Source organism: Glycine soja, chromosome 10 (assembly GCF_004193775.1).
Source record: "Glycine soja cultivar W05 chromosome 10, ASM419377v2, whole genome shotgun sequence".
NCBI classification, from domain to species: domain Eukaryota; kingdom Viridiplantae; phylum Streptophyta; class Magnoliopsida; order Fabales; family Fabaceae; genus Glycine; species Glycine soja.
In genome coordinates this window covers 48,046,067-48,066,641 of record NC_041011.1, presented here as the reverse complement: position 1 = coordinate 48,066,641, position 20,575 = coordinate 48,046,067, and the positions used below count along the sequence as shown (strand labels likewise).

The following is a 20,575-nucleotide window of genomic DNA, read 5'->3' as shown; positions in this document are numbered from 1 at the left end:
AGTATGATAGGTGATCGGCAAGTTCCATGGAACAAGACAATAAGCTAAGAACAAAATTCACAAGTAACGAACTTCGCTTTCCCACTCTCAAAAAGAGACATTTCAAGGGTTTTCTTTTCAAATTTGGCAATCTAATAGTTCTTTGCCTATATACGTACCCCATCTACCCAAAAAAATAAAATAAATGGAATGATAAAAACAGAGAGATTCAACTTTTTTTTCTCTTTTTATAGAGATTGATTCTATCTTTATGCTCATTAAAAATTTATATTCTTTTGTCATTACTGACATAAAAGCTAAACATGACTGTTCATCTTTGTCAGTTTTTGTTTGGTTATGTTTTTTTTTCGTCATTTGAGTTTTGATTTTACATTATATATGTACTTTGTTATTCCAACCACCAAAATGGGTCCTAAATGTTTTAATAATTGGATTTTTTAAATAAATTTAACAATGTGATGTTTAAAATCAAATGTCGGTCACAATATGGTTCACAATTATCTTCCCCTCTAAATCTCTCCAAATCCAATAGTGGAGGGGAGCGTAAATTGAATGATGAGGCATTTGTTTCCTTTAGTCTTTTCTTACCCCCTCTAAAAAATTGAACTAAACCGTCAAAATTTATAAAAATTCCTCCCCTCCCCAAACTTTTTTTTTCCTTTCTTTTCTCCCCTAATCAAATAGTATGTAACCGTATAATTTTTTTTTTACATCGTCAATACACAAATTATGTAAAAAAAAACTAGACAATTATAACATAATACTTATTTTTCTTAATAATTATAACACAACATTTATTATTTGTATTCAACTTCTACGGATGAAAAAATAAGTGTTGTATTATAATTGTTAAGTTTTTTTCCAATTAGTTCTTTTCCTCTTTAGAACAAATATTTTAAATTTTTAATATAATAATTAGTATTATATATATATATATATATATATATATATAACATGTTATTGAATTATATTATAAAAGTAATTTAATAAATTATTTACTTCTAAATTATAGTCCTCTCTCTTAAACATAAATTACCGTCCACAATTTCTTATATTATTTTTAAATGCAATTTTTATCTGTTAACTTATATCAAGGGTTGGGTTAGTCATTAAAAAATATATATAAACAAAGTTTAACTCAGTTAATTAAATAATAGGGGTATATAGTGATTAGGTTGAACTAGATTTGACTAAACTTGTCACCTAACCTAATAAAAAAAATTTAGGTTGGGTTAGGTTGGGTTGAGTCATAACATTTTAAAAATAATTTTATTTTGAAAATTTTAAATTTGAATAAATTGTGCAAAAATTAAAAGGAAATTGATCTATAATTCTCATCTATAATTAAGCATTTGAATAATGTGCCAAAACCGTTTATTTTCAATAAATTTAAAAGGAATTTCATCTATAAGTATTATCTTTGCAAGTGTTATAAAAGTTTGTTCTTGATTGGATTCAACTAGTTTCATATTAACAATATTAGGGTCACCTTTACATCCATTTTCAACCGTAATAGTTTTTTGTTTCTTATCAATCTGTTTATTAGGGTTTTTCTGAGAGTCTCTCGCATGCTTTATTAAATTAGTGATTCCATATTTAGAACTATTAATCTTATATGATTTGTGGCAATATTTGCAAAAAGCATCACCATTTATCTTATCAGAATGAACCTAAACACTATAAGAAGTTCTGGTAGGTCTTCTTTTTAGCACCTTTGCTTGTCAAGATGAAGCTTATGTCCCTTATTGTATAAGGACCTTTGACATTTGTTCTAATAATGTTGCAAGGTTCAATAGGAATTGAGAAGGAGTAAGTGGTGAGAGGACTTAAGGCATTGATACTTCCAATACAACTTGTATTTGCCATATGTGCAACATAAAGGAAAAATATCAACAATTGAATATACTCAATTAAAAACAACTAAGATATAATCCAAAATCTCAAATAATATCTACCATTTAAAAAACCTTCAAATAATCCAAAATCTCAAATAATATCTACCATTTAAAAAACCTTCAAATAATCCAAAATCTTAGAGGATTATTAATGTTATACAACAAAAAAAAAATGTAAACACAACTAAAGCACTAGAATATAACCTTTATGAAGTATATTTAGTCAAATTTTTTATTGGTACAACAACAAATTGATGGCTCAGGACTCATGGTATAACGAAAATCATTTAGCATGACATGTTCTTTAACAATTGTCTAGCAAGATTACTTATTATTATTATTTATTAATGGTATTATTATTAAAATAATATATATATCTGAGTTGGGTTGGGTCACAGGTCAAAAATACAAAATCCATTATTCAACTCATTTAATATCGATTTAATTAGGTTGGATTGGGTATGATCCAAACACTTAAAAATTCTACCCAATTTATTTGGGTCATGTTGGGTTCGAGATTATCTAAATCCATTAAATAGTGTGTGAGTTATCATAAACTTTTTGTTACTTGAATTTATTCTTATATTAAAAAATTACTAACCTATTTTCTATATTTAATTGATCCTTTTCCCTTTTCAAATAAAATTTTTTAATTACTAAACTAATTAGTTGTACCAAGTGAGCCTAGTTCAATTGATACCGTGTTTAATTCTTATGAATAAAATAAATTAGATTAGTTGTCATCATCACCTAATTCATTTATTGTTTTTCAATTAATTATTTTCCTCTTTAGGACAAATATTTTTAATTTCTAATACTAATTTAGGAATTGTGTAATTTTTTTGACACATTAAGAATTGTGTACTAATTACTTAATTTTGTTCTTTTTTTTTTTATAATTCATTATCCTCTGCATTAAGTTATCTTATGCTATGGGTGTATTTCAATTAAATTTAAAAGAATATTATATGCTCCTCAAAATAAATTATTTGTTTGAGAGATATTGAATTTAGTCTCTTTAAATAATATTGTTATGGATTAAAAAAATATTATTAAAAAAAATTGAGTGAGATTTTACAATAAAAATTAATTATGAACAAAATAGGTAAATAGTATCAAACTTTATTCAACGGATAAGGACCCCGTAATTAATATGCCCTCGTAGCTGGCAAACATAATGCCACCATTATACTGAAGATTTTTCTACCTATAAAAATAAACTGAAGATTCCCACATTGAATAGGTAGAATTGATTTCATTACTTCATCAAATCTCAAAAGACTTTCAATTATGATTTTGCGTCTCTCATTGCCTGATTTTTGTGTAAGTGGGGGCACTAATCTTTAAGTTTTTGTACCAAGTCCATTAGTTCATGCATATAACTACTAGCTCATTATTTTTCTACGCCGTGCTTGGTAATCCATGATTTGTGGTCACTTTTGAAAAGGCAATTCAACTTTATTTAACTGTTATTATTATTATGATGCAAAATTGAAAGTCTGGGACAAGGGAGAAAAGTTGTAGCACTCAGTGTGGTAGGAAGAAAGTGAGTTGTAGGGCGATGCTTTGGACAGGTAACCAAGAAAAGAAATTCAGGTTGAAGAATGAGGACGAGGAGGGATTTTCCCATATATTTTTTACAATAAAGAAAAAGTAAGAAAGAAAGTGCCTCATGTTCAAATTTATGGCATATGAATGCCTTGAGTTGGTACACATATACTAACTGGTAAGTTCATTTGATAGCGATGTATGCATTGGAATTGGAGCTAGAAAATTCTGAAAAAGTCAAAATGAATAGATACAAGTGCTTAAAGATTTGAAACAAATTTTCATCTCTTTTATGAATGTGAATTTGAATCCTCTCATCCTATTAAAATCTTATTTAGTGAACATTTTTTCTTAGAGAGATCTTCCCGTATGAACTAAGGATAAATGTAGTTGAATTGAATAGAATTGTTTAGATCCGTATAGCAATTTTCTGAATATATATAAAAAATCATAAATTTCATTGCTGCAACACTAAAACTTAAATTTGTATGAAACTATGTGGAGTGTGGACAATGTTGTGTTATTACTCGTTCTATCGGCCTAGGTTCTCTCTGCTCGTGGACCACACTAGCCATTTGTTTAGATAGCTGAAGGTCATTTTTTTTTTGTACAAGGTCAAATATTTTATATACTAATGCTGTACTGTTATTATTCTTTTATAAATTTTATGTGTACCACATTTGAGAAGGCCAGTTTTCGTGCAACTAAAAGGACCATATTTTATTCTTAAAAAAAAGGGACCATATTTTATGGTGTTCACATATTTTAATTAGCCTGTTACATTATTTCCCCCCAAAATGAATGAAGCTGTGTATATCTAATTATTTTAAGATCTTATGATGCGAGTCACATGAGTTAGGCACCTAAATTTAAATTAATTTATTGATTTGTTTAAATTTTCTTTTCAATGATACACATCGAATAATGCGTGATTTTTATAAAGGGCTCTACCTTATCGTTGATGTCTTACTTGCTTATTATTTAGTACACATGAGAAAAATAATTTCAATACGTTGAGGATCTGTTTGGCCGCTGACACATGCATGTGCTGAATGTGTGTTAGCAAATGCCTAGTTTGCTTTGCCTTGTATTACGAAGTTAGTTGTTTTTATTTTATTTTATTTGCATTTTGCCTCTTAAAGACATGTTGAAGAGGGTTTTAATGGCTTGTGGGGTCCAAGCCTCTATGCATTTACAACTCATTTTCTGAGTAAACTTTCTTCATCACGCCCTTACAGCAGAAAGGTGCTACATTTATGTCTTGGTGGGTTGTTTCTTATCAAAGACAGCACACAAGCACATGGACACTGCCATCCCTTTTTACTTATCCATTTGGAAAAACTAGATTTCTAGGTAAATTTGGTCAAATAAAATGTCACACTCATTCCTATTTAAATGTTGATTTAAACCTCTATTCCTAACTTCACTTCAGACTTTAAATTAATTGCAAGTTCTCTCAAATCCCCATTTCAAGATAAATCAGAGCTTGACAATAGAGTAATTATTTTATTAGAATTTTTTTTTTAACCCAAGAAAAATATTATTAAAAAAAATTGTTCACCGTGATTAACACTCATGTGTTTGGTCAATGTTGTCATTTCAATTATCCTCACTACTTTGTCCTTGCTAAAAAGCAAAAAGTAGACCATAATGGGATTCATCTGTGTTCCCTTAACATTATCTTTGGTGCTTGAAGACATGTGGGGAAGCTTCTAATATCAATCTTATTTTTATCAATTGCTTTTTTGTTAGTTTGCTACTGGTGCAAGTTCAGTATCGGAGCCAAGAAATCAGGAGGTAGTACTTCGCAACTCACAAGATTCTTGGCTTTCTGAACATCCTGACACTTCATTCCAGTCATTAACTGCATTTGTTCACAAACAATAAATACCAGAGTTTTCAAATCCTGACACTTCACAACATATAGCATTTCCTCACCAATGAGGAGGTGCCGCTTATAAGAGTCTTCTTTTCTTGCATCTACAACCCTGCAACGGCCATATTTATCAGCCTGCAAACATGTTCAAGTCATGGAGCAAGAAGAACAAGATCAAAGCTCTATTCAAATTGGATTTTCAGGCAACTCAGGTGAGTAAGACAAACACAAGAACAAATCCTCAGAGTTTAGTTACTACTAAATCTAAAAATAGGGTCTGGCCTAGCTGTTATAATTGTAACATGTTGCACAAGAAGTTTGAAATTTGCACAGTGTGGCATATTTGTTTTAGTTAGAATAGTTTGTCAGTTTGTGTAGTGAAGGGAATTATCAATTTATCATATACACAAACCAATGTACAGATTCTGCAGGCAGTGTTTTTGACCTTGTTCTATGTCTCCTTTTTTTTTTTTTATCAGGTGCCAAAGATGAAAAAGAATGCAATAATGGTGTCTTTGGTGCCAGATGATGTTGGGAAACCAACAGTGAAACTAGAGAAAACTGCTGTCCAAGATGGGACCTGCTCATGGGAAAATCCAGTGTTTGAACCAGTTAAACTTGTTAGGGATTCAAAATCAGGAAAAGTTCATGAGAAAATCTACCATTTTATTGTTTCAACTGTAAGCAGTAGTTGTAATTTCACACTGTCCTTTACTCAATTAGGATGTTGGTTTCAAAGTCTAATTTTGTGGGGCTCTTGCAGGGGTCTTCAAAATCTGGCTTTCTTGGGGAAGCCTCAATTGATTTTGCGGATTTTGTTGCAGAAACTGAGCCAATGACTATTTCTCTACCCCTAAAGTTTGCCAATTCAGGCATAGTTCTACATGTTAGTACTCTTGATCTCCTTCCCTACCTTGCTTCTTGTTTCACTCTCAATTCTCAACAAGCACTTTCACATCATTCATTTCTTAATCTTTAGCATATCATAAGAATTTGAGCTTTTTGGGAGTTTTGTTTCCTTTCATACTATTTTTTTATTTATTTAAAAAATACCTCATTCTTAATTTCTCACATTAGAATTGTTGAATGTTGAGACAGGTGACTATTCAGAACGTGGAAGGATATGCTGCTGAAAGGTGAAAGTGAACCATAACACCCTGTTAATTTTAAATTAGAATTTTCCCTATGTTTTTTTTTTTATATTTTATTTCTCTCCAATATGCTCTCTCAACCTTATACCTGAATTCCAGAAATGGGGAAGATAATGAAGCTGAGGGACTTTGCAGTGAAGGAAACTTGAAACACCAGCTGAGCTATGGCAGTACGGATCATGAAAGTTATAATGTTGATGAAGTAAGGTCTTATAAGATACCTTTATATGGCTAACAATTCTATTTACACAGTTGAAACTTGAAACTTTCCTTAGCAGAAACTTATGAAGAGGATAAGTAATGCTAGGAGATAACTCATTTATAAACTTATAGTTACATTAGTTTTTATTATTATCTTATAGAATGGGCACACGGCAAGGACTAGATCTGAGTATTCTGAGCAAGATGCATCTAATGGCATCAGTCCTGGTGTAGCTTCATGGGAGGATCCTTATAGCTTCAGACAAAATTCAATTCCATCAAGAGGAACTGTTAAGGCCACTGCAACCGAAACCCAAGTGCATAAGAGGTCAAACACAAACTGGTCAACTGGTTCAGCATCAGATGGAAGTTTAGGTGACTGGACTAACAGCCTGGAAGATAATCTTCCAAGAGAAAGATTACAGGAGCCTTCAAATAATGCCACTGAAAGCCTCAAAAGTGAAATTACTTCTTTAAAGAGGCAGGCAGAAGTATCAGAAATAGAGTTGCAATCACTTCGAAGGCAGGTAGAAAAAGAAAGCAGTAGGGGACAGAATTTGTCAAGACAAATAATTAGTCTCAGAGAGGAGAGAGATTTGCTCAAGACCAAGTATGAGCAACTCAAGTCCCAGCAGAACTTCAATAATGAGAGCAAAACCACTAAAACCTTGAAGTCTGAGATTGAAGATACTAGGCTTCAGTTAGAGGCAATAAAGGATGAGCTTGTTTATGAAAAAGATATGAAGGCCAATCTCCAATTGCAATTGCGGAAGACACAAAACTCGAACTCTGAATTACTTTTGGCTGTGACAGACCTTGAAGCAATGCTGGAACAAAAGAATAATGAAATATTGGATCTGTCTACCAATACAAAATCCCAGAAGATTACTAAAGAGCATGATGATGCCACAGAATTAGATCGCTTGCGGCAAAAAATTGCAGACCAGGATGAAGAAATAGACAATTACTACAAGCAACATGAAGAGCTAAGTGAGCAAATAAAAGAACTCACTTTGGAGTATGATCTTCTTAAGAAGGAAAATGTGGATATCTCTTTAAGGTTAAAGCAAGATGAAGCACAACACATCAAGTTACAGAATGAACATTCATCTTGTTTAGTTACAATACAACAACTTGAATCTCAAGTAGAGAGATTAGATGAAAGGCTAAAGGTGCAGGAAGAGGAATTTTCAGCATCTCTGGTCTGTATCAAGGAACTTGAAAATGAAGTCAAGTCTTTGGAGAAAGAACTGAAACTACAGGCAGATCAATTTGAAGAAGATCTCCATGCTATGCAATGTGCAAAAACTGAGCAGGAAGAACGGGCCATCCAAGCAGAAGAGGCCTTGAGAAAGATAAGACACAATAATGTTGTCGCATCTGAGCGTTTTGAGGAGGAATATAGATTGCTTTCTGTTGAAATGTCACAAAAAGTTGAAGAGAATGAAAAGATGACTATGAAAGCAGTTGCGGAAGCTGATGCGTTGCGGCACCAGAACAAACTTATAGAAGAAATGCTCCATAAATGCAATGAAGAGCTCAGGCTTATCACAGATCAGAATGAATTGAAAATGAAAGAGCTTTTGAACCAAATAGATTCTAAAGCCGAAACAATAGAACAGATGTCACAAGAACTAGAAGTTAAGTCGAAACAACTTGAGGATGCACAGAGGCAAAAGGATGAAAAGGATGCTTCATTTTCAAAGCAAATTCAAATGCTGAGATCTCAAATTAAGATGTTGATGGCAGAGGGTGCATTGTCTGAAACAAACCTAACAAAGAACACGACTGAGACCCAGAAAGGAGAACGACTTATGATACCAAATGATGAGGAGAAGATACTTGGAACCCTACTGTCAGAAGTAGAAACCTTTAAGAATCAGCACAATGAAATAAAACAAAGTTTGCGCAAAGAACAAGTGGAGAAAGAAAATATGAAGAAACAGATATCTCAATTAGAAGGGGAGCTGAAGAAGAAGGAAGCAGAGTTAAGTGCTATGGAAAAGAAGCTCAAGAATAACAAAGGACGTGCTGCAAATGAGAGTGTTGTGCCTCCTTCTGCTAAGGCACATATCAAGAAGTCAAAATCTGAAATGCACAAGGTAATTGTTCAGCTGTCATTTAAAATCAGAGATGAATAACATAAATATTGCTGTTGTGTATTAGGACAGGTTGCATGGTAACATCACTTCCCTATGGCTTATGCACACTACATAATAAATAGAAATAAGTAATAACTATAAATCCAGAGATAAGTGCAAAGTTTTTCGGAAAATGATAATATTTAGTTTTCTCTTGTATTTAGTAACTTTTTTTTGGGAGGGGGAGGGGGACTTATATAATGTATAGAAAACATTTGAACTAATCAGCTTTGCTGTGTTTTTTTTTTTTTGAGTAAAGTACCAAATTAGTCCCTTATTTTTGGAGACACTGTCAATTTGGTCTTTAAGATTTAAAAAATGTCAAAATGATCCTCGACTTTACATTCCGTTTGTCACGGTGTTAGGAGACTACTAACGGCAGGGACTAACGTGCCAAGGATCATTTTGATATTTTTTAAATCTTAGGGACCAAATTGACAGCGCCTCCAAAAGTGAGGGACTAATTTGGTACTTTACTCTTTTCTTTTTGGTACATTTAGTCTTCTCCCGTTGTCGAGAAATAAATTTCAAAATCCATTTGAAAAATTATTGCAAAATGGAACCCACTTTTTTATCTAAAAGAAGGAATATGATTCCCTCATGAAATCATACAAACTCTGAGGATGGTGATGCAGCATAGTTTAACATTCTGTGTGTATTTCAGAAAATCTATAATGTTTTTGGTCAGTTATGCAACTATTAAACAGTTAGCAGAGTTTCAAATACTGAAAACCAATTCTTAAGGAACTTGATACACAATGCCTACTTTTGAACAAAAGTACGCACAATTTAAAAACAGTTATGGAGCTTTAGTTGAGAAAAATTGAAATCTTTCTGGTCCATGAATCATGATACAAATATACTTAACAAGGTCAACAAGCAGAAAATCTCAAACTTAAAATGGTGCTAAAAGAAAATGTCTGATCAAGGTTTAGCTTTAGGTTTTATTTGCATACATTAGTTGATCTTGATGCTCTAGAATAACTCAAGACTGTTGTATTTGTAACATAAAAAGGGAATGGATGCTGCAAACGCTGCTGTTAGCAAGTTTGAAGGAGGAACATTAGGCAAATCAGCTGGAAGGTAAAATCAAATTCATTTCTTGCCTTCTGAATCTCTTGTTTCCTTGAACATAATCATGAATCTTTGTAATACAAAATTGGTGCCATAGACATCAAATTTGTTGTTATGTCACACATCTCATCCAAGAACTAACTGCTATTATTTTGTCTCTTTACTCTGACAGTGAGGGCCATACAAATGAATTGTTGAATGAAGTTGCACAGCTAAAGGAAAGGAACAAGATTATGGAAAGCGAGCTGAAAGACATGGAAGAAAGATATTCAGAGATTAGTCTGAAATTTGCAGAGGTAGAGGGAGAAAGACAACAGCTTGTTATGGCTCTACGGAATCTCAAGAATGGTAAAAAGAACTAGAATTCTTTGCCGGTGTTGTCTCATAGAAAGCATTCATGAGTGGTGATGGAGGCAGATTATCATCATCACCAGAATGGAGGAAACAAATTTAACAAGTACTTTGCAGTTTGCACTTAAGTTATCCTGTACATCTACTAACAGTTTTACCTCATCCAAATTTTTTCTGGGCCACTTGGTCCATCCAATATTCTTGTTGTATGATAAGTTGGCAAGTGAGCCAGGGGTATGATGCTGTAGCCTTATATAGGCCATGTAGCCAATGATTTATCATCAGTTTGAGGCATGCAATGTAACATATACATAAGTTATATCAGAAGAAATGGTTTTATTGACAATGTGGATAGAATAAAGAAAAGAAAAGGCTAATGAGTATAAGCAACTGTCAAGGTTACCTTGATTAATGGTTTTCAGAAGCAATAATTAGAAGCTAATTTTAGGAGTTTCAATTATAATGTTTTAAGTTATTGAAATACAAGTGTTAGATCTCATATACAGAAAGCTAGTCTTGAAAGCAGTTTGTTCTTGCTAAAAGTAGAAACAACTGTCTAAACTTTAAAGTAGAAACAACTGTCTAAACTTTAAAGTGTGTTGGAGAAAGGCAACGGGTGGGCACAAGGAATTTTTCCGACTTTGTTGCCATCTTTTTATTCGTTTCTTCACCTTGCTTATTATTTCAATATAATAAGTTCCAACAAACCATTACCATAAACGAATTTAGAGACAACTAATCTTGAAGATTCACGACATGGATTGTAGCCTAATTTCTCACAAATTAAGCCTCAAAGATGTAACCCCCAATAATGGTGAAAAGAGGCCCACCATTCAGGACTGTATGAACATACAAGTCCCATAATAGACCTGTGCTGTTACCTACAATTGATGCCTGAATAAAGAAAAAAGAGCAGGGGGTAACTAGGACATTTTTTTTTCCATCATTTGCTCCTTCCCTCAAAATTTTGATATTGGCATATATGGTAGTTTTTTTTTCTTAATTTTTTAAAACTAAAAAATCAGAGGAAACTGTATAATTAATGGTGATTAACAACTAAGGAAGAAGGAGTAACAAGAGTACCGAAAATTTGCTCAAGTGTCCACAATTATTTATAAGATTAACACTAGAAAAGGAACCAACTAGACATTTGAATTTACGTATCATAACCAAAGTTGACGAATATCATAATTATTTGTGTATATCAGTTGTTGTCAAGAAACAATAAAGAAAAATATTATTTACGTTGAGCTTTCCTCTCATTCCAAAGAGCCAGGGACACTTGTATAGTGTCATCTTTGAAAAGGACACTTTATGCGTGTAAATACTCTCACATTTGGATGAACCGTCGTCGTTACTCGAAGGGGACCAATTTCTATATCTAACACTAGCATCATAGTCAGCATGTTCAAGACGACAAGAGGAGTTTTGTTTGTGTCCACGTACGCAAAACTACTTAACACATGTCAAACGATAGAGACATGTCGGTTATGTCTCACATGTCTCCATTTATGAGATGCCACGTGTGGCATAGAATGTCCTGGCCTTTCTCTATATAACGTAATTATCATTAACGAGCAGGCAGTTACTTTTCTTCTGTTTTCAATCATGGATTCAGGAGCTGTTCAAAGTGAAGTACATGAGAACGATGAACATTACCCCCACATTGTTGTCTCAGAGCAAGGTATATATGAATCACATTTGGAAGCAAGTTGTATTATATTTGAATTTGAAGACATCTTCATTAATGTTCCCATGGTTTTTTTTATAATAATTTTCTTTGTTTCTTCTTCTACATCTAATTTTTTGGATGTAGTGACACATGGTGCAGAAGAAGACCACTTTGATGAGGAGAAGAAGTCTGTTCTGAATAAGGTAAAGGCAAAGGCTAAGAAAATTAAGGACACGATTAAGAAGCATGGCCATCAAGTGCTTGATCGTGGTCATGTGTATAACAATGAAGATCAGCATACCCTTGATGATGATGACTTAGAGGAGGATGAAGAAATGGCTGAAGACCCACAAGTTCATGAAACACCAAGTATGTTCTTTTCTAAATCATCTGCAATTAGAGGATGACTATTAGTTCTCCATAAAGTGAAATAAGATCCGGGGTTCAAACACCTTTTCAGTTCATTATGACTAAATTTGATTTTAGTCCGTTATTTTAGTCTTCATAATTTTTTTTAAAAATATTTTCTATTATCATTCAATAATATCGTGACATATGTGACTATTTTTTAGATAACATATGATGTAACAAGTTTGAATGCATGTCACGATATCAATGTGATTTTCATAAAGCTTGAAATCTACAAAATCAATTGGAGGAGTGAAATCAAATTTAATCAGGCATTAAAAACATAACCTTAGAATTTGACATTTACTCGTAGTAGCCTAGTAGATACTTTTCTATTTTTTCTTCAAAACAGAAGGAAATCAGAAACTTTTTATTTTATTTTATTTTTTAAAATTGAAGCCGTTTAATAACGGGAATTTAAAAGTAAAAGTAAAAGTAAAAATCTGATTTAAGTTGTACTATATGCTTGAATGTTCTGCAGTTCAAGAAAGTGAAGATGTTAAAACTGCTATACCTACATCTGAGCAACTCGAATATTTAGGGAAGTCAGGAATTGATTTTGGAGGCACAGCAGTTATGGGAGAAGAACCTCGTCATGATGCATTACTTGGAGGCATTTCTTCAGCTACTGAAATTGATCAAAACATAGCGAAAACATTTTCTGTGGAAGAGAAAGCAGAGATACCTAAGGAAAATTTGGAGAGGTCAATAGGCTTGGAGGAAGCGCCTCATGCTCCAGGAAGTACAATTGAGGCATATACCCCTCCCAATTATGAAACCAAAATCACTGATCCAAGTGTGATAGGTAAGTAAGGCAATTGAACAAAGTTTTATAACTCAATATTTTGCTATGGACTTTGCATTATGCATTAATATTAGTGTACCATTTAAAAAATTTGATGGTTAAATTGATTAAATTGGATTTGACTCCTCGTTATGTTGATTGGGAAATTATTGGAGCAAATATTTCCAATTTCATATTTTACTATATACATGCATGTGTTTTATGAATTTATCACTGTTGTAATTCCGTGATTAAGTTTTTAGAGTTGAATTCTTTTACTGTCCATTCAACAATACAATCAATTTTCTTTCAAAATTATTCCTTCAACTTTGTTCATGCTTTAGTGATATTTATATGTACCATGATCCATGTGATTAAGATTTTCATTTGTGGTGGCTTACAGGAAAGGATGAAATAGAAGAAATCACACCAGTTGAGGAATCTTTTGCGAAAATGAATGTGCATGAAAAACCTACTCCAGAACCAATCGTTCCTCTTGCTGAAAAACATGATCAGTTTGTGTCACACCTCTCTGCTGCAACACAAACTCGGTATCCTTCTTCTGAAAGTCATGATGATCAGTTCAAGCAGGAAACAACATCCACAAATATCAACAGAAACCTGGAAAATCCCACAGAAACTGGAATAACTTTCAACACCATCACAACCACAGTTGAAGAACAACCACACTACGAAGCAAACATTGATGAAGTTGTCTCTCCTAAAGATGTCATAGATTCTGAGGCAGGTTCAGGAGAGAAAGTTGAGATAAAGGACAAGGTGGTAACAAATGAAGAGCAAGGGGATGCTTCTAACATGCCTGACTCAACTGCACAACATGGAAAGAACATTGCTCACTCTCTGTCAGAGAAATTAGCTCCAGTTTATGATAAGGTTGCAGAGGTGGGAGGTGCAGTGAAGTCCAAAGTGACTAGAACTAGCACTGGTGGTGTTGGAACTGAGACAAAAAATGAGGTTTCTGTGAAGGATTATTTGTCTGAGAAGCTAAAGCCTGGTGAAGAAGACAAGTCACTTTCTGAGGTAATTTCAGAAGCTTTACATAAGAGGAAGGAAGAGCCAGTGAAAAAAGAGGATGAAAACTTGAATGGTGGGGATGACAAAATGTGTGAAGAGAGCAGTGTGAAGAGTCCAGGGAAAGGTGTGGTTGGCAAGCTTAAGGGTGTTGTTGGCTCTTGGTTTGGCAAATCTGAGGAAAAAGGTAAATGAGGTTTCTTTTGCTAAGTACATTTTTGCAAAATGGCGTTTTATGTATAATTCTGATTTTGAGTTTGCTCTTGTTATGGCTGCCGGAGGTGAAGATTTATCCAAGAGTACAAATTCTGGTGCTGAAGTGGAACAGGTTCATCAGGTTGTTGGTGGAAACAAGAGTAGTCCATTTGAAGAACAAGGGACTCGCTAAATTTCTTCATGGATATTGGATTATACATGTGTGCTGTGCTTTTCCTTGTGATTAGATATTTGTATATGTTGGATTCATGTGTAAGTTATTATATGTTTGTGTAGATGTGGAATTTGCATTATGATATTGTAGTACTGAAGCAGATAATAATACTTGGTTATTATAAGGTTAAATGCAAAAAAAAAAAAAAAAAACAGTGGCAATATATGCAACTGTATTCTGTGATTGTATTTTACTAAATTCAATGTCCCATATGCTAATGTGTATTTTTATGTTTCCATTTCCAATTTTTTTGTGTTTATAATTTTTCCACGTAGCATTTGTTTCAACGAGAAAAAAAGTTATTGTATAATTTTTTTTACATAATCATCTAATCATAACTTATCATATATAATAAATTTGTTAATTTTTAAAATAATTATCTTAAAATAATTCAAATAATAAGTTATTATTAGATAATATTATAAAATAGTTTTACACATAGACATTAAACTCTTGTTTCAACAACCAATCAAAATATAATCCATTTTATTTATCTTTGAAATCACGATCCTCTGCAGTCTATTTGAGTGAAAAATTATGAAAACAAACATTGACATAACAAAACTGTTGGATTTATTTTAACTGTACCCACATGCTATCTGATTCTGGACATCAAAGGATAGAAATTCTTACTTTTGATGAAGTGCATGTTTAGTAGTAGCCTATTTTATATTTTAAATGATAATTTAATCGGGACTTTCTTGCAATTGAAAGTAATAAAATTATTTATTATTTTTTAAAAATTTGTTACGATATTTTTTAATAAATAAAAACAAAGAGACGTTATAAAAAAATTAAAAAAGATACATCTTCTTTAAAGCCCAAACTCAGACCAAACCCAAAAGAATTTAAAAATACAAGTAAATGAAACGATGCGTTAAGAATAACATCTTCTTTTCCCCTGCTACACCGTGTTAGGGTTTACTTCACACACACAAAAAAAACGTGTTAGGGTTTTGCAGTCGCCATTTTTGCTTACTTCACAACCACACTTCACTCACACCAAACACAATGAATTTGGCTTTCATATAATGCCATTTCTTGGCACCCCCAACATTGTTTAGACCAATACTTCAAAATATTGTCCGACACGGTACGCTATTTTGCCACTTCATGTTTTTCTCGTTGCTCTTCTAGCTTCTATATCTTTCTCCAAACTTGGTTTTCGATTCCATGGATATCCATCTACTCGTTAGTACGGTGGGCTTCTGGAAGCTTCCACTGCAAGGAAAGGCGATTTTACCATTGGCCAAATCGCGGTTGTTGCGCATTTTTCAGTGATGATGGGTTCGAATTCGAACCATGAATGCAATAACCCTTTTAGGTCCAAAGAGGGTGCAAAATTTTTCCCATTCTTTGATTATTTTGCGGAGATTATGTAGCCATCCGTTTGATGGTAACGGATTCGAATTTATTGAGGAGCCTTTGAAAAAACTAGGTCCAGATTATGATACCAATGTGGATGAAAGGCTCCATTTGAAAGAGGATTGGGGCTATAACCGAAAACAGTTTTCACTTAGAAAAGGGTTCTTAGAAACTGTTAAGTTAGATGCTAAGAGGGTCCTTGAGGTTCTCCGGCAAGACGGTCCCGGTCTCGATGCGAGGTTGGTTTTAGGTGAGTTGCATGTAAGGCTATCAGGGCTTCTTGTGAGGGAGGTTCTCTTTGGAATTTTGAAGCACATAAATTGTGAGAATAAGACCAGGTGTGCAAAGCTGGCATATAAGTTTTTTGTGTGGTGCAGTCAGCAAGAGGGTTACCAGCACACTGTGAATGCGTATCACCTAGTTATGAACATATATGCTGAGTGCGAGGAGTTTAAGGCATTGTGGAGGTTGGTTGATGAGATGGTTGAGAAAGGTCTTCCGGCTACTGCTCGTACTTTCAATATTTTGATTCGTACTTGTGGTGAGGCGGGTTTGGCTAAAAGTTTGGTGGAGAGGTTCATAAAATCAAAGACGTTTAACTTTAGGCCTTTTAAGCACTCCTACAATGCCATCCTGCATGGTCTTCTTGTTTTAAACCAGTACAAGTTGATTGAGTGGGTTTATCAACAGCTGTTGCTTGATGGATTTTCATCAGATATTTTAACTTATAATATTGTCATGTATGCCAAGTACAGACTAGGAAAGTTGGATCAGTTTCACAGACTGCTTGATGAGATGGGTAGAAATGGATTTTCTCCAGATTTTCATACATTCAATATTCTTCTTCATGTTCTCGGCAAGGGGGACAAACCACTTGCAGCTCTCAATCTTTTAAATCACATGAGAGAAATGGGTATAGAACCAACTGTGCTTCATTTCACTACATTGATAGATGGACTCAGCAGAGCTGGGAATCTGGATGCTTGCAAATATTTTTTTGATGAAATGATAAAGAATGGATGCATCCCAGATGTGGTGGCTTACACTGTAATGATAACAGGATATGTAGTGGCTGGTGAGATTGAGAAAGCACTGAAAATGTATCAATATATGATTTCTAGAGAACAAGTTCCAAATGTTTTTACATACAATTCCATAATTCAGGGATTATGTATGGCAGGAAAATTTGATGAAGCGTGCTCAATGCTCAAGGAAATGAAGACCAAAGGTTGTAGTCCAAATTCATTTGTCTATAATACATTAGCGAGTTGTTTGAGGAATGCTGGAAAGACTGCTGATGCTCATGAAGTGATAAGACAAATGACGGAGAAGGGGAAGTATGCTGACATACATTCAAGATTCAGAGGGCACAAGGCTTAGTATCTATTAACTCACAGGCATCAACTTTTGATTTGGTTAACTGAGACCAATGTCCTGCTACTTGTTCAGCTGATTAGAAGCTAGAGAAATGAAGTATGTAGTCCCCCCCCCTAATATATATATCTTTCTTTACTTATTTCTACTCTCAGTAACTGACATGTGAACCTGTATGCCCATTTTTTCATAATATATGATTGATATTTCTTGTCAATTATTTTAGGCTATGCTTCTTTTGCTTCATATCTGCTTGCATTTGTCAGGATTCAGGAATAAGGTGCTTAAATTGTGTTTGTTACTTTCTTTATAGTGGAACTTTATGTACTTTTGGTAGTAACTATTTTTTGTTTGGGCTTATGTAATCTAAATTATAACTGGAGTCACGCAAGCTAATTCTTTGGCTTTTGCTATAACAATTCATAACTTATAAAGGATTTATAAACTGGATGCTTGACAGGCTATTGATTAATTTGGTTAATCCCATAACGCCATTCTTCTTTTAATATTGAAAGTGGCATCATTTTCAATGTTATGATTATTGTTTTATATCAGCTGAAATTTATGTGTTTTCATTCATGATTTTGAGATTAAATTTAATATTTATAATTAAAATCTCCTTTTAATTTCTGAGTTGTAAGACTAAGTCTCCTGGTTCATTGGTGTATTTCATAAATCCAGAGCAAGGAATAGCAGCTTATAGAAATTGCCAGCAATAGCCAGAGATGCAGTATTTTTTTGTGTTGCTTTCCGCACACATGCTTAAGTTGGTTGCTTTTCTGTGGCTTCAAAGACAGCCATTTAATTTGCTGCCACATTCCAGATGAAGATTGGAAAGCTTATCCCCTTTTATTGTCAGGTTATTGTTATGGTTCATTTGTTGGCTTGATATTTTGTACTGCGACCATACATGACAGGCATATTCTGTCATTATGCAGAATGGGGGTGCCAAGTTCCAAATAGTTATCTTAGGATGCTTTGCACTAATGCAAGCTTCACTTATGAGATATTTTTAATTTGTATTGCAGATTCCTATGCTGTTAGTCATATTGAAGTTTATAACTTCATAGTAGATAACAAAACACTATCATCTGTAGTATAATCAATAGCATTGATGATAAAGTACATGACTACATGTTTTATTTTCTCTTTTTGGAATGCTGCTTTCCAAAATGGTAGTCACTAGTTAGTGCTTCTATAATTTTTTACAACTAATTGCAATTGCTTGTTCACCAATTTCCATCTTTTTTCGTTAGAAAATTTTCCTAGTTAGGAACCACAAATGTCAGATTATTTTTTCCAAGGGTTCCTCCTCTTCAATCTCCTACATACTTATTTTGGCTTAATTTTCTCTCATTTGTCATGCTAAGTGATTCTTATGTAGGCCTCTCTAGTGCAGTTTTTCATGTACATAGTCTCAAGTCTTTCCCAAGCTTTTTTAACTCATCCCTAAGGCTCTTTTAATAGCCCCTCTCTTTTTAACTATTAGTATTAGATTTATTTTTGAAACGGCACTCACAAAAATCATAACTTTGTTCTTGCAGTTAAACATTATACAGGATAATACGGCTTCATTGGGTTGAGGTTATTCAATTTTCTGTTGATGGGATTGGCGACTCAGAATCCCGAACGTTACTGTGTACATTCGTTGTCCAGGTCCAGGGGTCATGTATCTAATCTGCCTTTTTTTTTTACCATCATTCTGGATTGAATTGGTAAGTTACAAATGAACAGAATATTACATACTTGCCGTTTGGCATGCTTATATGTACAGTCAAGGTATAATAGCCTAACAGGACAATTGATCATGCAATTTTTTTGGGTACTAGATTCCCCTAGGGGCTAGGACCCAGGGAGGAAGAATAAAAATTCAATGTTTCATCGTTGGGTGTTGAACCCTACTGCGAAGCAAGAACTCTTGAAACTTTGATCTTATTTTTCTCATCCAAGAAAACAAACTTGTAAATTCCTGAAAATAGTGTGGCAAATGAGTAGTTAGATGTCCCAAACATAGTTAATTACATTGACTTCCTTTAGGTTTTCATTAGTTACACCCAGTATCCCTCTTTTTTTCGGACCTATTTAAAATCCCCTAATTTTTTGGGTCTCATAGCAGTAACACCCCCTGTCCCCTTAACATTTAAATTGTTAACAGACTTGTACATGTGAGTGGCACATGGTTTTTTAATAATGTTTTCTTCCAAAAACACCATCATCCCCTTCCTTTATCTCACTCCCAATTTTTGTTCCGAAATTCCAACAACTATCTGTCTCTTCAATGAATTATATTTTCATTATGCAAGGCACTCTACACTCTTCAAAGAAACACAACATCATAAGCAAGGCAACAAATTGAACAAATTGAACCTTTATTCCAAAATCCCAGCAACGTGGGATGAATAAAACGACACTAGCAAGACAAAAACACTTAAAACAAATGGAACCTTATTCAAAAAACCCAAAACTGAGATGAATAATACCACACCAGCAACTTCCAAAATCAACATTTATATTCAAGAAATTGTATACTTAATCTACTTCACCAAACACAAAAGCAAGATTAAAAAATTCAGTTATCATTCCACAAAATTATACACCGAGAAAATTTTCTAAAATGGGTAATTAGTCAAATAAATGGAAATGTTGTATTCTTTGCCAACGACTTTGCCGTCGTCGTTGTTTGCCACTTCTTTGACGCACTCACCCTCTCCCCCTCAAGAACTATGCCAACACCAAAAAAATACAACCCCATCGATTAGATCTCTGTTGTCTTCGACCTCCTTTGCTTCCACCACAACAACATTTGGTTCAAGTGGCAGCGGTGCCTCCCATATGTCATCACCAAATCGTGTCACACACCCTTCCGACGAGTGGGGAGAAGTTGGAAACGCTCTATGAATGCATCGAAGTCCTCCATGGGGAGCTTCCGGTGTCGCTTGCCGCAAATCTCAGCCAGAACGACCTCCGACAAGTCTTAATCGATGAGGAGCTGAAGAGAAATGCCACCCAACCCTTACCTGTAACCCTTAAATGAGAAGGGCAATTGGGACTTTTCATAAGTTGATTTTTTATTTGTTTTTTTATTTTTTATTTTAAAACATTGACAGAGGATAGACACTGTTATGGTTGAGGGGGCTAAAAGTAATGTTATTAAAGGAAGGGACATCATGTGTAATAACTTCAAACCTCAAAGGAGTGTATGTAATTTACTCTAATAACTGGAGTATAGAAAATCTCAACCATTGAATATCCAATCTAGATAGATATAATAAT

At 33.7% G+C, this 20,575-nt stretch overlaps 3 protein-coding genes across 10 annotated transcripts; all 3 read left to right on the top strand.

The window, feature by feature from the left end:
• Window positions 1-3,174: 3,174 nt before the first annotated feature.
• Window positions 3,175-10,583, top strand: LOC114371142 (MAR-binding filament-like protein 1-1). Of its 2 annotated transcripts, XM_028328572.1 has the most exons (10): window positions 3,175-3,218; window positions 5,196-5,240; window positions 5,338-5,531; window positions 5,799-5,999; window positions 6,083-6,205; window positions 6,418-6,455; window positions 6,570-6,672; window positions 6,833-8,773; window positions 9,828-9,895; window positions 10,059-10,583. In XM_028328572.1, the coding sequence occupies exons 3-10, from the start codon at window positions 5,463-5,465 to the stop codon at window positions 10,246-10,248; spliced, it is 2,733 nt and encodes a 910-aa protein (XP_028184373.1). In that variant the 5' UTR covers window positions 3,175-3,218; window positions 5,196-5,240; window positions 5,338-5,462; the 3' UTR covers window positions 10,249-10,583. The 2 variants fall into 2 exon arrangements, with proteins under 2 accessions (XP_028184373.1, XP_028184372.1); XM_028328571.1 differs by lacking the exon at window positions 3,175-3,218 and having other exon boundaries at window positions 5,081-5,531.
• A 1,243-nt stretch (window positions 10,584-11,826) lies between these two features.
• LOC114370574 (low-temperature-induced 65 kDa protein-like) lies at window positions 11,827-14,787 on the top strand. 4 transcript variants are annotated; one of them, XM_028327968.1, is made up of 5 exons: window positions 11,827-11,921; window positions 12,054-12,278; window positions 12,799-13,122; window positions 13,505-14,320; window positions 14,421-14,787. In XM_028327968.1, the coding sequence occupies exons 1-5, from the start codon at window positions 11,846-11,848 to the stop codon at window positions 14,519-14,521; spliced, it is 1,542 nt and encodes a 513-aa protein (XP_028183769.1). In that variant the 5' UTR covers window positions 11,827-11,845; the 3' UTR covers window positions 14,522-14,787. The 4 variants fall into 4 exon arrangements, with proteins under 4 accessions (XP_028183769.1, XP_028183767.1, XP_028183768.1 ...); XM_028327966.1 differs by having other exon boundaries at window positions 13,505-14,319; window positions 14,411-14,761; XM_028327967.1 differs by having other exon boundaries at window positions 14,415-14,761.
• A 646-nt stretch (window positions 14,788-15,433) lies between these two features.
• LOC114369186 (pentatricopeptide repeat-containing protein At3g60050-like) lies at window positions 15,434-19,235 on the top strand. 4 transcript variants are annotated; one of them, XM_028326379.1, is made up of 4 exons: window positions 15,434-17,003; window positions 17,109-17,401; window positions 17,984-18,161; window positions 18,847-19,235. In XM_028326379.1, the coding sequence occupies exons 1-2, from the start codon at window positions 15,866-15,868 to the stop codon at window positions 17,306-17,308; spliced, it is 1,338 nt and encodes a 445-aa protein (XP_028182180.1). In that variant the 5' UTR covers window positions 15,434-15,865; the 3' UTR covers window positions 17,309-17,401; window positions 17,984-18,161; window positions 18,847-19,235. The 4 variants fall into 4 exon arrangements, with proteins under 4 accessions (XP_028182180.1, XP_028182178.1, XP_028182177.1 ...); XM_028326377.1 differs by adding an exon at window positions 17,529-17,582 and having other exon boundaries at window positions 15,434-17,401; XM_028326376.1 differs by having other exon boundaries at window positions 15,434-17,401.
• Window positions 19,236-20,575: the final 1,340 nt, after the last annotated feature.

What these genes read in the sequence shown, in the direction of transcription:
- LOC114371142 (XM_028328572.1), top strand. Translation starts at nt 5,463, where the DNA reads ATGTTCAAGTCATGGAGCAAGAAGAACAAGATCAAAGCTCTATTCAAA. An exon ending in ACCATTTTATTGTTTCAACT is followed by an intron (nt 6,000 to 6,082) that starts GTAAGCAGTAGT and finishes GGGCTCTTGCAG; the next exon opens with GGGTCTTCAAAATCTGGCTT. An exon ending in GAAGGATATGCTGCTGAAAG is followed by an intron (nt 6,456 to 6,569) that starts GTGAAAGTGAAC and finishes CCTGAATTCCAG; the next exon opens with AAATGGGGAAGATAATGAAG.
- LOC114370574 (XM_028327966.1), top strand. Translation starts at nt 11,846, where the DNA reads ATGGATTCAGGAGCTGTTCAAAGTGAAGTACATGAGAACGATGAACAT. An exon ending in CACTGATCCAAGTGTGATAG is followed by an intron (nt 13,123 to 13,504) that starts GTAAGTAAGGCA and finishes GGTGGCTTACAG; the next exon opens with GAAAGGATGAAATAGAAGAA. An exon ending in TTGGCAAATCTGAGGAAAAA is followed by an intron (nt 14,320 to 14,410) that starts GGTAAATGAGGT and finishes GTTATGGCTGCC; the next exon opens with GGAGGTGAAGATTTATCCAA.
- LOC114369186 (XM_028326378.1), top strand. Translation starts at nt 15,866, where the DNA reads ATGAATGCAATAACCCTTTTAGGTCCAAAGAGGGTGCAAAATTTTTCC.